We start from the raw sequence: 18,063 nt of genomic DNA on the forward strand, positions 1-18,063 counted from the left end.
CACTGTGAGTGGTACGACCACAGGGGCAGAATGTGAACCCTCTTCTGTGCTGGGCAGGTATCTTAAAATGGGTGTCTTCCCAATTTAATGGGGCTGCTGCCCCCGAAGAAAGCCAACGTGGGGGGTTCTGGCATGATCTTCACCTGGACTAGCCCTCATCCTTGGGCCTCGACAACTCGGCGGGGGAGCTGCTCTGAGGTTTGTTGACTCTCCCCTCCTGCGAACTGTTTTTGATCTTTGCTCCTTCGGTTCTTATCGATTTGTGTGAGCTTTTAATAGACTGATAACCCCTGGCTTGTTCCTATCACACAACTGGCTCTTGACACAGAGTTCAGGGTGCCCGGAGCGCTCCGAGAACGGCTGCTGGGTGTGCTTTGGGTATTTTGTCTGGGGAGCTGGGAGGTTTGAAGATTTTTTATGATACAGGGAGTGTGGGTGTTGGGGGGGGGGGGCAGAACCTGGTAACAGAAACATCCATCCTTTGGTGCTCCTGCCCAGCTCGTCAGGGGCGGGTGGGAGGCACCGTGCACGTGGACTGCGGCGAGTACGTGAGTCCCTGGCCTGCTCCCTGTGGGCTGGAGGAAGAACGAGGCTGGAGAAGCGTCGCAGAGGCTACCTCCCTGCCAGTGACTCGCGAGCACTAAGTCTCCAGCTCACTTATAAAGACAAGATCAGGGAAGCCAGCCTGGTGGTTTCTTACAAAGTTAAACATAGCGTTACCATGTGACCCAGCCATCCACTGCTGGCTGTACACCCAAGAGCGTGGAAACCATGTTCGTAGGGGCGCCTGGGTGGCTCAGTTGGTTAAGCATCTGACTTGATTTCGGCTCAGATCTCGACCCTATGGTTCATGGGATCAAGCCTTGCACTGGGCTCTGTGCTGATGGCACGGAGCCTGTTTGGGGTTCTCTCTCCCTCTCTCGCTGCCCCTCCTTCCCTCTCTTTCAAAATAAATAAGTAATAAAATATATATATATATATATATATATATATATATATATATACATATATACGTATATGTATATATATATACACACACACACACATATTCACATATCTCGTGGTTCGTGGGTTTGAGCCCTGTGTCAGGCTCTGTGATGACAGCTCAGAGCCTGAAGCCTGCTTCAGATTCTGTGTCTTGCCCTCTCTCTGCCCCTCCCCTGCTAGTGCTCTCTCTCCAAAAATAAACATTAAAATTTTTTTAAAATAAATAAACGTTAAGAAATATTAAAGAAATAAAAGAGGGGTGCCTGGGTGGCTCGGTCGGTTAAGCGTTTGGCTTTGGCTCAGGTCATGATCTCACAGCTCACGAGTTTGAGGCCCGCGTCGGGCTCTGTGCTGACAGCTCGGAGCCTGGAGCCTGCTTCGGATTCTGTGTCTCCCTCTCTCTCTGCCCTTAACCCACTCACATTCTCTCTCTCAAAAATAAACAAACATTAAAAAAAAAAAAAAGAAAAGAAACATTCACAAAAATCACTACAGAAAACCCAACAAATACATGTGAAACATTTACAGGCAAAGCGAGAGACCTTGTTTGGCACAGAAAGGAAAAATCAGAAATCTTAAAAATGAAAAACAAAAGTGAGAGTGGCTACTCAAGTCACTGTAGGAACGCGGGTGACCGAGTGCACACACCTGGAAGTGAAAGCGATCGCTATGGGCGATACTCCAGGACAGGAGGGGAGGCCAGGCCACTCCGTGACCCCGGGAGCCAGAGCTACAGGGCCTTTCCTAGCCTTTGACCTGATGAGAGATAAAGCGTCCAGTGCTGTTCTTGCAGTGGAATGCTTACAGGTAAGTCAGATGCAGAGAGATCGTTCTGGAAAACAAAACTTGCCAAGCTCGTCCAGGTCAGTGACCCACGTTATCTCAGGTGGTGGCGGTCGAGGAGTCGCGGTTTTCAGACGAGAAGCGGGGCCGTGCTGCTCTTTGGGGCGTTAACGGCGCCACGTGCTCTGCCCAGTGCCCGCTCCCCTTGTGTCCCTGAGCAGGTGCTGCCACCTGCCTTTCACTAAGAAGCAAACAGAGGCGCAGGGAAGTTACTAGCACAGTGGTTCCTGAAAGACAGCCCCGCATCTCTTTGCCTGCTCCAGGGACGGGCCTTCCAGGTCAGAAATGTGCGCAAATGGGAACCACAGGGGACCGACACCCAGAAGGAGCCTTGGCTACCTGGTTTTCCAATTCTGAAATGATCAGGGACCTGAGCTCCAAACCGTTGCTCACCTGAAAATAAATGCTGCTGCCTGAGAAGAAATACAGCTTCTTATTTCTTTACACAACTGACCTACTCAGGACTTGAGATGGAATCAGACCGGAGTTGGGGCTGTGAAGTGCATGAGTGCCAGAAGGTTCTCTGGGCTTGTCCAGGCCTGCCCGGCCTCTGTTCTCAGAACAAATATCTGCTTTGGTGCCTCGGCTCTGGGAGCTGACCAGTGAACGGCTGGCTCACTGGACAGCGACACCCATTTCTTATGGCACCAAAATAGCCCCCACCCACTTTGGGAACCCTGTAAATGGTTCAGATGTCACAGCTTCTGATGCGGACAGCACAGAGCCTGCTTAGGATTCTCTCTCTCTCTCCCTCCCTCCCTCCCTCTCTCTCTCTCTCTCAAAATAAACGTACATACATACATACATTTCTCTTTGGCTACAAGACAAATTCTTTTACATGCTCACTGCCTATGGCAGGTGTACTGGTTCCTTGAGGCTGCTGTCACAAATGACTGCAATCTTGGTGGCTTGAAACAACACACATTTATTCTCCTACGGTCCTAGAGGTCAGAAGTCTGACATCAGTCTTGCCAGACTAAAATCAGGGTGCCAGCAGGGCTGCGGCCCTTCTGGAAGTGCTAGGAGGAAATCTGTTTTTGGCCTTTTCTAGCCTCTAGGGGCTGCCTGCATTCTGTGCCTCAAGGTGCCTCCTCCACCTTCAAAGCCAGCAACGGGATCACCAAACTCTGACCTCTGCTTCTGTCATCACATCTTCTCTGACTCTGATTCTCCTCCCCCCCCTCTTGTAAGATCCTTGTGATTACATGTCCCATGTAGATCATCCACAATAATCTCCCCCTCTCTAGATCCTTAATACCATCTGCAAAGTCCCCTTTGCCAGGTAAGGTCACACAGTCATAGGTGCCAAGAGATTAGGACATGGACATCTTTGGGGGCTGTTATTCTGTCCACCATAAGAGAATTCACATACTTTTTCTGAAAAGGCCCAACAGTAAATACTGTGGGCTTTGGGGGCCATCTGGCCTCCGTTACCAGGACTGGCTACACAATTTTCAGGGCCCAGTGCAAGATAAAAAGGAGGGGACCCTTATTCGTGTGTTATTAAGAATTTTAAAACAGTGGGGTGCCTGGGTGGCTCAGTTGGTTAAGTGTCCGACTCTTGATTTTGGCTCAGGTCATGATCCCATGGTTCACGGGTTTGAGCCCTGCGTCGGGCTCTGTGCTGACAGCTCGGAGCCTGGAGCCTGCTTTGGATTCTCTGTCTCCCTCGCTCCCTCTGGCCCTCCCCCGCTCATGCTCTCTCACTCTCAAAAAATAAGCATTATTAAAAAAAAAAGAATTTTAACACGGGGACAGAGGTGCAGAGCCCTATGAGATTATACAGTTTGCACAGCCGTGACGCAGGCCCTGCCTGAGCAAATTTGCTTCTGTTATGGCCAGAAAGCAGCCACGGGCCACATGCCGACGACAGGCGTCGTTGTGTCACTATCAAACCTGATGGCGACACGCAAACTGTGATTTCCTCGTGTCACAAGATGCTATTCTGCTTTTGCTTCTGGTTTTGTTTAAGTCGGCTCCACGCCCAACGTGGGGCCTGAACCCACGACCCTGAGACGAAGAGTCACATGCTCCACCGACTGAGCCAGCAGGGACCTCCTCTTTTGTTATCTTTTCAACCACTTAAAAATGGAAGCATCATTTTTACGTACAGGCCGACAAAACCAGGTGTAGGCTGAACTGAGCTATAATCTGCCAGCTTCTGGCCCACGGGATAAAATCCCGTCTCTGCCTGACTCGCCAGGGCCCTCCGAAGCTGGAGACTGACCTCTAGTCCCACCTCACAATCTGCATCCAGCACTCCTGACGGTTCCCGTTCCCTAACAGATCCCCCAAGACAGATCGTGCCTTCGTGCCCTCGGGCCCCTCCTTCCAGAAGCCCCAAGTCCCACATGCTCCCACTGTGCTCCAGCTTGGACGCTGCCCTCCACGAGGTGGCTCTGTGCCTATCCCGTCACCCTGGCTGGACTTACACGTCTGTGTGTCCTCCTCTCCTTCAGGGAGTGATGTGTTCAAGTGTGGGGGTGCAGGCTAAGTTATCTTTGGGTCTCCTGACCTCACGGGCCCTCTGAACTTAAAGTGACACCAAGAAGAATCTAGAGCTTTGGTAGCTAGAGTGTACTCAGATTCCAACCCCTAAAAACCAAAACTATGCTTCTTACCTAAACCAAAAACAAAACAAACAAAACCCCAGAGCAAGAATTTCCTACCTTAAATTCAGACCAAGAAAATAAAGATCTCTGAGACCAAGCTGACCTGGGTTCCAATCCTGACTGTCCTTGCCAGATACGTGCCTTTGGACAAGTCACGTCCCTTGCACTTCAGACTGAGTCTCGATTCGCCACGGCTCACCAGGCCGTGTGACTTGCCCCTTCCAGCCCATGAGTCTCCTCTCCTGCCCCTGTCTCCACCACTGGCCTTTTCTCAGTTCCTAAGTGTGCCAGGTTCCCACCTGCCTCAGGGCCTTTGCACTTGTTCTTGCTGCCTGAAACATTCTGTCCCTGTTTGCCTGGTGACCTACCCTTCCTGCCTCAGCTGCAACCCCACTGATCTGGAAAGTCTTCCCTGGTCACTCCAAAATGAAGTCAGGCTCTCCTGCTACATGCTTTGCTGGCACTCTGAACCTCTGCAGAGTGTAATTATTTTGAAATTTTGTAATGATAGTCATTGTGTGATTTCTCATCACTGTTAACAAGAATAGGATTTAATAAGTACCTCATGCCACACTCTGTTCCAAAGGGTCTAAAAGTGGGTGATTTCATTTAATTCTCCCAGTGCCTTCACAAAGTATTATAATCACCCCCATTTCACAGAAGCTGAAGCTCAGAGACGTTAAATAACTTACCCAAGGTTGCACACCCAGTCGATGTTGGAGTTGACCTCTTACGCCTGTACCCACAGGTTGACTGGGACTTCCGTGAGGGCAGATGCCCGTTCTAGCATAGTCACTGTTGTATCCCCAGGGCTGAGCACCTACACCGGGTACACTGTGGGTGATTAAAAAGTATCGATGACCTAAGGGGCACCTTAGTGGCTCAGCCGGTTGAGCATCCGACTCTTGATTTTGGCTCAGGTCATGATCTCTGCTGACCATGTGGAGCCTGTTTGGGATTCTCTCTCTCCCTCTCTCTGTGCCCCTCCCCTGCCCTCTCTCTCTCTCTCTCTCAAAATAAATAAAATAAACTTAAAAAAAAAAAACTTTCGATGACCTAAAAGAAACAACACCCCAGTAGCAATGAGCATTCCAAGTGCCCAGATCTTGGTTTCTTTTTATCTTATTTTTATTTTTTATTTCTTTAACGTTTATTTATTTTTGAGAGAGAGAGAGACAGAGTGAAAGCAGGGGAAGAGCAGAGAGAGGGAGACAGAATTGGAAGCAGGCTCCAGGCCCTGAGCTGTCAGCACAGAGCCCAATGCGGGGCTCGAACCCACAGACTGCGAGATCATGACCTGAGCTGAAGTCGGACGCCCAATTGACTGAGCCACCCAGGTGCCCCCAGATCTTGGTTTCTAACACTACTCTCTAATAAAAGGAACCAGGCTGGGAGAAATGACTGATTCTAGGACTGGGGCAGGAAATATGTGAGATAAACCCGAGGCAGCCTGTAGCACCAGAGAGTAAGGAAGTGCTCCCACGAAAACCAAAAAAACCCAAACCAAATACACAGACGGGAATGTGTCGAGGAACCACAGGAGCCAACTGAAAGCACCCTCAATGGCCAAAGCTGGAATAATTCAAATAAAATAAAGTAGTATTGGGTTATAGCCCAGAGAATAAAATAAATATCTAGAGATCACACTGATATAATCACATAATGCATAAGCTGGGGGCGCCTGGGTGGCTCAGTCGGTTAAGCGTCTGACTTCAGCTCAGGTCGTGATCTCGCGGTTTGTGAGTTCGAGCCCCGCGTCAGGCTCTGTGCTGACAGCTCGGAGCCCGGAGCCTGTTTCGGATTCTGTGTCTCCCTGTCTCTCTGCCCCTCCCCCGTTCGCACTCTGTTTCTCTCTCAAAAATAATAAATACACATTAAAAACGTAATGAATAAGCTGACAAATCAGGGAGAGAAGAGAAATCTCCCATGCAGAATTCCACAGAATTTACATAGATACCTCATTTAAGGAAGGGAATGTACCTCTTCGCTCTTTAGGTATGTGCTGCACACAGTGACTTTCTTCCAAAGTATACAGTACAGAGAGGGAGGGGGAAGTAACTTTAGAGTGGACAAACCTGACAAACGCTACCTTGGCCCACGATCAAGGCCAACATCAACAGGCACAGAACACAATGGAAGTATATACCTTTAATGGGGTGTGATGAGAGTTACACCTTACATCTGTGGTCTTCCTCCCCACAAACCCCATCCCAGTCTTACCACAAGGAAAACACCAGATAAATTCCGACAGGGGAGCATTCTACAATACCTGATCAGTCCTTCTCAAAATCATCAAAAACAAGGAAAGTCTGAGAATCTGCCATAGCCAAGAGGAGCCTAAAGAAACAGGGTCCCTGGGTGGCTCAGTCGGTTGAGCGACCGACTTCGGCTCGGGTCATGATCTCACGGTTTGTGAGTTCGAGCCCCGCGTCGGGCTCTGTGCTGACAGCTGGGAGCCTGGAGCCTGCTTCGGATTCTGGGTCTCCCTCTCTCTCTGCCCCTCCCCACTCATGCTCTGTCTCAGAAATAAACTTTAAAAAAAAAATTAAAAAAAAAAAAAAAGCAGGGCATCTCAGTGAATAGGATCGTAAAAGTTCTCATTGCAACACCAACAAGATATTTGTAATTACGGGTGTTAACTAATTGTAGTAATTATCTTATACACATACACCAAATCGTTATGCTGCACATCTAACACTAATAGTGTTACACATCAATTATAACTCCAAAAAAAGGAAGAAGAAAAAAAAAAAAAAAAACAGAGTACCAGGACAACCAAAAGTAATGTGTCATCCTGCATGGGATTCTGGACGTTAAGTAAAAAACAAGGAAATCTAGTAAACTATGAACTTTGGTTGACATGTATCCCTATGGCTTCGTCAATCCTAACAAATGCATCGTGCTAATGAAAGATGTTACTAACAGGAGAAGCTGGGTGTGGGGAAAACGGTAACTCTGTACTTTCAAATATTTCCGTAAATCTCCAACTGTTCCAAAAGACAAAGTCTATTCATGAGAATGATAACAAGGCATAGATGAATAAATGAAGGATTTCATTCTTCACCATGGTGACAATGATTAAAACTCCCATCTCGGGGCGCCTGGGCGACTCAGTCAGTTAAGCATCCGACTTCGGCTCAGGTCGTGAGCTCACGGTGTGTGGGTTCGAGCCCTGCGTCGGGCTCTGTGCTGACCGCTCAGAGCCTGGAGCCTGGTTCAGATTCTGGGTCTTCCTCTCTCTCTGTCCCTCCCCTGCTCGTGCTCTGTCTCTGTCTGTCTCTCTCTCAAAACTAAATAAATGTTGGGGCGCCTGGGCGGCTCAGTCGGTTGAGCGGCCGACTTCGGCTCAGGTCACGATCTCGCGGTCTGTGGGTTCGAGCCCCGCGTCAGGCTCTGTGCTGACAGCTTGGAGCCTGGAGCCTGTTTCCGATTCTGTGTCTCCCTCTCTCTCTGACCCTCCCCCGTTCATGCTCTGTCTCTCTCTGTCTCAAAAATAAATAAACGTTAAAAAAAAAATTAAAAAAAAAAACAACTAAATAAATGTTAAAAAAAAAAATTAAAAAACCAAAAAACTCCCATCTCACAGAGCTTTTGTGAGGATTACACAGAAGAATGCACATGAAGATTCAGCACCAGATTCAGAGAATACGCCACCACATTCTACGAAATCTATGCCATCCGCTAGAGGAGCCACAAGCTCTATGTCACTCAATTAATTAATTGATTGATTATGGTACTAAATTTAAATTAAGTAAAAATGAAGAATGTTAAAAATTCAATGCTGTGGTGGCACCAGCCACACGTCAAGTGCCCAAAAGTCACCTGGAGCTGGTGGCTACTAAATGAGCCGTGATAAAGAACATGCCCATCACTGCAGGAAGTTCTCCAAACAAGGCACTAAACAACGAATGGCACAATTACTTGCTCAATTCCTGCCATCCCTCCGCACGTGCCATCTTCTCAACCTTCCCCACCTCCCTCTTTCAAAGCGCAACCCCCACATTCCCCATACTCCCCTTCTCCAATGTACTTCTTCTTCTTACCTCTCTCCACCACTTGATGCGCAATCCGCTTCATTTCTTTCCTGTCTCCCCAGCTAGCATTGCAGGGTCCAATGCAGGAGCCACGTGGTTGCTGAGCTCTTGAAACGTCGCCAGTCGAACCTGAGATGGGCCCTACGTGTAAGACATACAAGATTTCAGAGAGGTGTGGGGAAAAAGAAAAAAAGAATGTAAAAGACCTCTTAAGTTTTTATATTGATTACACGTAGAAGGAACATCTTACACATACGGAAATAAAACACACCGTTAAAAGTAACTGTTTTCAACTTTTCTTTCCCCTAACACAGCTACTAGAAAATTTAAATCACGCCCCTGGCTAACATTTGGGGCTAGCATTTTTGTCTGTTCGCTGCGCATACAAGTGACTGGCGTATAGTAGACACTCAATAAAACTTTAATGACTAACTGCTGAGCTGGGCCTCTGGGAACCCGCTAGCTCCAGTAGTCAACGCTGAATTAAGGCTGACCACGTCCCATGCTCCACCTCCTCACCATACCAGATAAGGAAACTGAGGCCCGGAGAAGTGACGTCAGTCCCTTCCCAACGGCACGTAGTGCGGAAACGTCGGGGTCGGGATTCGAACCCGGGTCCGGTCCCCACAGCCATGGCGCGCTGACCATTACTACCTGGCGGGGCGGCGGCGGGAAAGACAGGCGCGGGTCACACAGCATGCGCTCCACAAGGGGCGCGGCTCTTCGGCCACCGCCTTCCGCCGGCCTCCGTGGGCTGGGCCCCAGCCGGCCCCCACCGCGGCCATCGCCGGCCACCCGCGTCTCCGCCGGCCGCCGAGCCCTTCGCAGGCGGCGCCAGCCGGAAGTCCCGCCTCCGCCGCGCGCCCCTGGGCGCCGAGACAGGCACGCCGGCCAATGAGAAGCGCACCGTGGAGGACGCCGGCCAATGGGCGCGCGCGCCGGGGGGGCGTGTCCGGGCCGCGGGCCGGAGCGGGTCGTGCGCGCTGAGGAGGAGCCGCCGCCGCCGTCGCCGTCGCCGCTGCCGCCGCCGCCGCTACCGAGGCCGAGCGGAGCCGTTAGCGCCGCGCCGCCGCCGCCCGCCCGCCCCGGAGCAGCCCCGGGCCCGCCCGCCCGAGTCCAGGTGAGGCGGGGGCCTTCGGCGGCCCCCGACGGGGTAGGCCGCGGCAGGCCTGAGCTCGCCTGGCCCGGCCGCGGGCGCCCGCGGGCCTGCACCGGCCGAGGCCCAGGCCGCACCGGGCCGGGAGGGGACGCGCGCGGGCCGCGGCGGGCGGGCGGGCGGGGGCCGGCCGGTGTGGGCGCCGGCGACAGGCCCCGGGCCGGATTCCTCAGCCGCCGCGAGGGGCGGGCGAAGGGGACACGGCGTGGGCACGCGCCTGGCGGCCGGGCTCCGCGGCCGGGGCCCTAGTAGTCCTGGGAGCCGGGGAGCCGGGGGCGGGAGAGAGAAGCCAGAGGCGAGGGAGTGGGGTGAGCGCCTTCAGCGCGCAGAGGTCACGGCCCACAGGCTCGCTCCCGGGGGAAATCCTACAGATTCTTTTGTGGTCGTTGTCAGAGGATCGCGGTCGAGCGGAGATCCTTTTAGAAGTGTGCATACCCTTCAGGATGTATGGGAACCCTAGGGGGGAAAAAATATATTTTTTGAACGCCATCTCTAACAAAGCTGTTTTTGGGGCGTGGGACGTTGGGATTTGTAAAATGTGTGTGTGTGTGTGTGTGTGTGTGTTGAAAACACAACCTGCACGCATTTGAACAATGGGGGATGGATGCTCTTCCTTTTCCGGCCTCCTCTGATGCTCGGCTTCTGGGTTTTGATACCTACTGTGTGCAGGGAAGGTGGAGAAGAACTTTTGCTTGTGCTGTCCCTGGAGGGACAGAGCCCCCACCCCCACCCCCCCGCCCCTTAGCAGAAGTGTGCACATAGGATCCATATGGCCATTGATCCAGAAGTGGGAAAATGAGAAAGATGATCCGACCACAGTAGGGTTTCTCAACCTGGGCACTAACATTTTAGGTCTATCACGCTTGGTTTGGCAGGGGGAGGGCTGTCCTTTGCGTTGTAGGATGCACGTTGTAGTATTTATTGACTAGCATTCCATCAGATGCCAGCAGCATCTCCCCCCCCCCCCCCACCCCCACCCCCAGTGCTGAAGATCAAAAATGTCTTCAGACGTTGCCAAAAGTATCACACACACGAAAACCACCACGGGACTGAATGATCTTTTACTAAAAGTTGCTCCAGCCACAACGCTGATGCCTTGGTATCCAGGGCTCCCAAGACCTTGTACAAATTCAACTGTGGGAGCCTTAGTTTTCTTATCTGTAAAATGGGGTGGAAAAATTGCTGTGTGGATTTGAGAGTGTGGGAAGCTCCTAGCAATGGCCTGAGTGTGGGAAACACTGAAGAGGTAAAGTTTAAATAATCGCCAGTATTTAGTGAGGGTTTGCTATGTGCCTGTCACTTCACAGAGCTTTATCCCCAGGCCCTTGAGATGGGTGCTGGCGTACTTTACATCTTCGGGACAAACAAACCGAGGCTTAGATGGGTCACTTGTTTTGACCAGGCTCGCACAGTAGGGTAGCTGAAGCGGGATTTGAACTCAGGACCTCAGACTCAAAGTCCTTACTCCTAACTACAGAATTTTATTGCCTTTATGATCACAAGTGGCCAGGAGAATTCCGTCCAGTTGTCATTGAGCATCTTCTGTGTGTAAAGTGTTGTGTTGGGATCTGTTAACAAAATTTTGTGACCTCAAGGACCACAAAGAGGCTGAGATATAGGAATACCTCAGAATGTGGAAATAAATAATGTTTATGTTGAAGCACTGGTTTTGAGGAGGCAGAGTTTCAGTCTAGGTGTGCTGCCTGTGAGGTCATGGTGCAGCAAGTGGAAAACGAGAGCATTGTGAGAACACTGGCTTTTTGCCGCTTGCTTATTGCTTCTCTTGTTCCCCACTTCCCATTTGCATGTTTTCATACTCCAGCAAAAGTTGTCTTTTTTTACTGCAGATCTGATCGTGTCACTCCTGATTAAAAGTTTTTGGGTGGAAGAAATTTTAATTTTTTTAACCTCTGTAGGTGACTTTAAAGCTAAAGTTTGGGATCCCAGGTCTTGCACATTTTAACCCTCCCTTCCTTTTGCATTTCACCTGCACCTAGACCGGAACCTCTGACCCTCTCTGCTGTTGTCCCCACTGCCTGCCACATCCCAGTTCTCCTCCACCTAGAGATCCTTTCCTCATGCTCTGTGGCCCCACTCAGGGCTCACTCACCATTTGAAGCCTCCTCTGATTGCTACTCTCCTTCTCCTCCCCTCTCCCCCGCCAGAATCAACTGTTCCTCGCTTGTGTCCCCATCCCATTCAATGGAGTCAAATGTTGAATGGTGAGGGAAGTGCAGTTGCTGCCTTTTGCCCCTAGGTGGCAATAGTGAGGCAGCGAGGCTGACCGGAGCCTGTAAGTCAGGGGAAGACCAGAGGAGAGCAGCCTGCAGAAGGGAAGTGAGTCTTGCTCCCCTCCTTTAACCAACTCTCCCCGCTCCACTGCTAGGCTCTGGGAGGCAGTGGTGATTACAGTGTGTGGGCAGATTGTTTCAGTTATATACTGACTGGTGTGGAAGCACAGGAAAGGAGACTGTTAACCTAGGCTTTGGTGTGCAAAGGAGATCACAGAATGCTTCCTGGAGGAGGTGGAGTGGGGCGGGGAGAGGGGTTAGCCAGGTACAGACCACAGGGAACAGCTTTGCACGATACAGGAACAGCATCTGCAAAGGCACGGGAGTGGGAACCTCTTGGTTTGTTCAGGGAACCACGTGGAGTCTGGTAATTCGGGGGCAAGCAAAGTGAAGTAAGCAGGGCACGAGGACTCGTGCGGGCCGCTGTGCAGAGGGGTTGGATGTTGTCCTGTAGGCCAGCCATGGATGATTTTAGGCCATAAAGTGAAGAAGTCAGATCTGTTCACAGTTGGAAGAGTCGGAGGGGGATAATGCTGAAGGCCAGCACACCAGTCAGGAGGTGATCACTTGCCTCTATGTAGGAGAAGCTGTGAATGTGGCCCAGAGCTGTAGTGGTAGGGAAAGAGGGGGGATGGGTTTGAGACGTGGCTGGGTATGTAAGAGACACAGGACTCAGTGGGTGTTTAGATGTGGGACGTGAGTGAGCAAGAGAGGACAGCAGTGGACGATTCTGGGTCTCTCCCTGAGTGACGAGTAGAAGGATAGTGGTCAGTAAGAGAAACAGCGAAGGCGAGAGGAGTGGTTGGGAACGTGGACGTAGACAGGAAAGTGCCACTGGAATAGAACACACGTACATGGACATGCTGCGAAACAGGAAGGGGCAGAAGGTGTTGTCCGTACGGGTCCGTGCGTGTCCGTACGTGCTGGGGGGGGTCTCACTTTTATGATAACTGTCCATCCCCACTTGACCCCGGGCCTCTGGGTGCCTTGGCCAAGTCAGTGGTCGTACTTTTGTAGATTCAAGACACAAAACGCAACTGTTTGCTCATTGTCTGGGGAACAGGGAGAAGGGGAAGAAATTGCCTCCTTGAGGAAATTCTCACCTGAGTTGGGGAGAAAAGACCTTTATAGATGTAGAAGATGAGGTAGCGACCGGGAGAAGCAGCGGGTCGTGACAGCATTGAGAGCGTTGAGAGAGATGGTTGTCTGCTGCTTGGTTCTTGTGTTTGATGAAAGAGCTGCTGTCCATACTGGTTGTTGTGATCAGAGAGGCGTGGGCAGGAGTTTTCAGGCACAGCCAACAGCCCCGGGTGAGTGAAAGGAGGGCACAAAGAGGTCCGGAAGCCTGAGTGGACTGGTTTGGGCAGGCAGAGGGGTCGAGAAGGTGAACTCGGAGATGACTCTAGAAAAGTATGTCCGGATCAGGTGGTAGAGGGTTTCTGGACACAGTCAAGAGGTGATCTTGGAAGTTTGTGTTTCTGGGGGAAACTCCAGGATGGACGGACTGGTCAAGAGGCTTTTGTGGTACGAGGTGGTGGGTAATGGCCTGAATTTGGGGGCTGGGATGGGTTCTGTTCCTTTATCTTATATACCCCGTACCTTGCTCTTTGGCTGGCACACGTTCGGCACTCTGTGTATACTTGGGAGAAGGAGGGCCAGAAGGGGGCTCGGGAGTGACTGGATCCAGCAGCCCACCAAAAACGACATCTCTACTGGAGGAAAGACATCTCTACAAAGGAAGGAAACAGTCCAGGATGATCCAGTGGCAAGACTGATGTCACCACGAACAGAAGTAGGGAGACAGGAGGTGGAGGAGTGATTTGGACGGAAAAGACCTGATTGGATTTAGAGAGATTGGGTTTGAAATAATCATGTGGCAGGGAGACCACTTGGGAGTCTGTCTAGGCAAGAGATAACAGGGACCTGAACAAAAACGATGGCAGAGAGATGGGGGAGAGGGCGACATATCGCTGATGTGCATCTGGCGGAACTTGGTGCCTACTTAGGTATGGGGGACAGAGACAGGTGGCTTGGGAGATACATGTGTCCTGCCACCAGAGGAAGTAATTCAGGGGAGGAGGAGGTTTGAAGAGGGGGGCAAGGATCGGAGGAGAGGGTTTAAAGGTGTCTGCTGTTGGGCACAACGAGGTCAGGGAGGCGCATGTTCCTCTTGATTTTGTTAATGAAGTAGGAGTAAGGAGATGGGGTCAGAATAAGATTGATATCTCTATTGGGCAGATTGAGAGGCGAGCTGACCCATAAGCTTGCACGTGCGGTTGATGGTGAGGGAGCATAGACCACCAACCGGGTCTTCCACACGTGTGGGGCTGTAGTCGTGAGCTCTGTGACTTCCCTGGAGTCCCGGCCCATTAGAAATGGCATCAGAGGTTTGGATCACTTCCAGGATCCCAGGGGCAAAGAGGCAGAGTGCTCCTCAGTGGACCTGGAGGCGGTGAAGTGGCCACTTGCCGAGCACCAGGAAGCGTGCCAGGCGCTGTGAAGCAGGCGGCAACATCCCCGTTTTGCAGACAAGGAGACTGAGGCTCCAGGAAAGGAAGTGCCATACTCCACGGTAGTGTAGCTGATTAACAGTAGGGTTAGTGCTGGAGCTCAGGTCTGTCAGACTCGGCAGGCCAGTCCTTCCCGCCGTGCCGTGTTGCTTTGCAGCTCTGCACGAGAGCCCTGGAGTGGCCTGGACCAGCCAGAAAGAAGCTGGAAACTCTAGCAGGGCCGTGGAGCCGATCCTGTCTCCTCCGGCCTGTGGAGCACTTGGACTGGGCCAGACACCAGCCTCACCTGACCTGCTGCTTCCCGGAGCTTCTCAGCCTGGTGGATATGTAATTGCTGTCACGTAGCCTTGGCTGGCCCAGTCAGGTGGCTTTACCGGCCACGGGCTGCAGGAAGTGGCGAGTAAGGAAATACGTACCGTGTTCACTTAAGCCCTCCCCTCACAGAGCAGTTGTAATTGGGTCAGGTGGTACGTTCACTTTTTCTCTGGCACCCCAGCGTGTTTCCTGGGTGACCTTACATTCCTGAGGCTTTTACCTTGGAGAACTCAGAGTTTTACATCTGGAAAGGACCTTAGAAATCATTGAGTCCGAGCCTCATCACGTGATGTGTGAAGTGTCAGGATTGAGCCTGAGGATCTCTTCGACTGTTCTAGTTTTGCTCTGGCTGGAGTAGTTCAGCACGCCTGCTCTGGTGCCTATAAAGTGAGACGGATTCTCACCGGGGCGTGATGGGAGCTAGTCTTGCTGCTTGACCTGTGTAAGTTTTTTACACACACGTCTTGCCTCTGTGCACGTAGCGCTTATATGACTGATGTGAACAGTATTGCTGGAGTCACAGCTAGGACCTAGTGGACAGCTAGGGTTGTTGAAAATAGTGCAGTGGGACTGAAGACTCTCAGAGATCATCCAAGCAGGACTTCTCCATAATGTATGCAGTTACTGGAAACGTTTCCAAATCACCAGGAATTGCTTTGCTAAACGAAGTTTCCCCTTTTATTCCCCATGATTGAGTTTGATTCTGTGGGATGGGATGGATGATCCCAGAAAAGTAAGGTACCGAATGAATGAGTAGGCTATTGATACAATTTCCACCCGCCCTTTAACATCAAGTGGCAAATACACGATTCCCAGGTGGGTCTGAGACCCAGTGTCTGTCTGTCCCCCATCACCCCCAGCCCCCCCACCCCACACACACACCGTGTGTGCCTGGATGACTTATCTACAGTTTGCCAAGTAGTGTGGGTTGGGCAGGGGCCCTTAGGGGACACCACTGTAGGTTTGGGCCCCCAGGCTGTCAGCCATGATGTGGGTGAAAAGCAAATAATTAGGTGTTAGAGTGATTTGCCCATCAATAAAGGTTTGGGCTGATGGTGAACGGGCCCAGGGAACGGAACGGGCCCAGGGAACTAGGGCGACCTACTGTCCGGGGGGACTTTTCACAGATAAGTGAGGAGGTGATGGAGAGGGCAGACACTCTCTGCAAGAGGAGCAGCCAGCACAGAGACACGGCAACAAGGTCTGCAGCTTGCTGGGGAGGAAGTTGGAGCCAGGGGCCCCATCACGAAGGGCCTTATGTTTTGTCCATGGGAGGCTCTCTGGAGTGACCGTCAGAGGCCTGGCTGGCCCTGCCGCTTCTTAACAGCGGGACGACTGACCCTGAGCAAAGTCATGAATCTCCGAGCCTCAGTGAGTGGGGACACCACTGACAGGGAATGCCCAATGTGTTGACCGGGAGGAGTCCACGTGCAGAGACCGCTGAGTGAGAGGGCACGGCCTGGTGAGCTGCGAGGTGGCCAGAAGTGGCTATGACTTGGAAGTCACTGATGGTCGGACAGAGACGAAGGCCCAGCTGTGATTGGTGCTCGCCAGTAGCGAGCTTGGGCTGGGTTAGCGATGTGGATTTGGAAGGGTCAGGGGAAGGGACCCAGAGAGCAGGGTGGGGCAGCCCTGAAGCATCGAGAAACCCTGCGTTTAGAGTTTGAGTTTCTCCACTGTTGCCGGTTGACCAAGAACTGGGCCTGCAGGGGCTACTCAGCCTCACCCAGGGTGTCAGGAGGAGGCAGGGTGCTGGGGGATAAGGTCCACTCTTTAAATCTTTTAAAATTTATCTTCCAGTTCGCTCCTTTTGTAGAGTTCTTTGAGTTTTGGCAAATGCATAGAGTCGTGTTACTACCTCCACAATCAAGACCTGGGAAAGTTGCACACCACCCCCCCAACTCCCCCCATGAAGCAAAAATGCCCCCTGGTGCTCCCGCTGTGTGCTCCATGCTGCCGTTGCTCCCTGCCCCTGGCAACCACCGATCCATCCCTATGGTTTTGCCTTTTCCAGAACGGTCTCGTGTGGTATGTGGCCTTGGAGTCGGGTTTCTTTCACTCTGCGAAATGTATTTGAGATTCATCCAAGTTGCGTGGATAGGGAATGCTGTTTTATTGGTGAGCAGAACCACATTGTGCAGCCTTCCATAGTCTCGCCACTGATGGCTTGAGGGGCGCTTGAGCTGCGCCCGGTTAGGGTGTTGATGAATCAAGCTGCTGTAAACACTTGTGTGGGGGTTTCTGTATGAGCACAGGTTTGCATTTCTCTTGTATGACGACTAGTATAGGATTGCTTGGTTTCACGGAAAGTGTTTAACTGTCAGGCGCTGCCCGTACATTTTCCAAAGCGACTGTAACATTTTTGCATTTTCCACCAGCGATGCACGAAAATTCTCCGGTTTCTCCACATCCTCACCAGAACTTGAGATTGTCTGTTTTGTTGTTGTTTGCCTGCTTTTGTTTTATTTTGTTTTAGGCATTTTAAATGGATTGGGAGTATTCTCATTCCAGATGAGTAACGGTATCTCAGTGTAGTTTAAATTTGCATTTCCCTAATAAGTAATAATATCAGGCATCTTTTCACATGTCTGTTTGCCATCCATATATCTCCTTTGGTGTGTTGTTTGTTCACATCTTTGTTTATCTTTAAAAATTTTTTTTATTAACATTTATTTATTTTTGAGATGGAGAGAGACAGAACATGAACGGGGGAGGGTCAGAGAGAGGGAGACACAGAATCGGAATCAGGCTTCAGGCTCTGAGCTGTCAGCACAGAGCCCGACGCGGGGCTTGAACTCACGGACCATGAGATCATGACCTGAGCCGAAGTCGGACGCTCAACCGACTGAGCCACCCAGGCGCCCCTTTTTTTTTTTTTTTTTTTTAATTTTTTTTTAACATTTATTTATTTTTGAGATGGTATCTTTAAAATTAGTTTAGTTTAGGGGTGCCTGGGTGGCTCAGTCGGTTAAGTGTCCGACTTCGGCTCAGGTCATGATCTCGCGGTTTGTGGGTTCAAGCCCCGCGTTGGGCTCTGTGCTGACAGCTCAGAGCCTGGAGCCTGCTTTGGATTCTGTGTCTCCCTCTCCTTCTGCCCCTCCCCTGCTCACACTCTGACTCTCTCTGACTTTCAATAATAAATAAACATTAAAAAAAATTTTTTTTTAATTAGGGGTGCCTGGGTGGCTCAGTCTGTTAAGCGTCCAACTTCAGCTCAGGTCATGATCTCATGGTTTGTGGGTTTGAGCCCCGCATCAGGCTCTGTGCTGACAGCTCAGAGCCTGAAGCCTGCTTCAGATTCTGTGTCTCCCTCTC

General features: G+C 51.2%; 2 protein-coding genes across 2 annotated transcripts in view; one reads left to right on the forward strand and one right to left on the reverse strand.

Moving 5' to 3' along the window:
• The window catches only part of LOC128775653 (translation initiation factor IF-2-like), a 29,702-nt gene extending 16,072 nt beyond the window's left edge, over window positions 1-13,630 (reverse strand). The window contains exons 1-3 of the mRNA XM_053898063.1: window positions 13,523-13,630; window positions 9,131-9,877; window positions 8,486-8,617 (exon numbers count right to left, since the gene is read on the reverse strand). Of these exons, the coding sequence (XP_053754038.1) occupies window positions 8,516-8,617; window positions 9,131-9,877; window positions 13,523-13,630 (957 nt within the window). The 3' untranslated portion in view covers window positions 8,486-8,515. The remainder of the gene's footprint in view (window positions 1-8,485; window positions 8,618-9,130; window positions 9,878-13,522) is intronic.
• Window positions 9,486-18,063, forward strand: part of ELAVL1 (ELAV like RNA binding protein 1) — a 39,682-nt gene continuing 31,104 nt past the window's right edge. The window contains exon 1 of the mRNA XM_053898206.1: window positions 9,486-9,596. The gene's annotated coding sequence lies outside the window, so the exon portion shown is untranslated. The remainder of the gene's footprint in view (window positions 9,597-18,063) is intronic.

The sequence above is a fragment of the Panthera pardus genome, unplaced genomic scaffold, assembly GCF_024362965.1.
Source record: "Panthera pardus isolate Hobbes unplaced genomic scaffold, ASM2436296v1 HiC_scaffold_8, whole genome shotgun sequence".
In the NCBI taxonomy this organism is placed as follows: domain Eukaryota; kingdom Metazoa; phylum Chordata; class Mammalia; order Carnivora; family Felidae; genus Panthera; species Panthera pardus.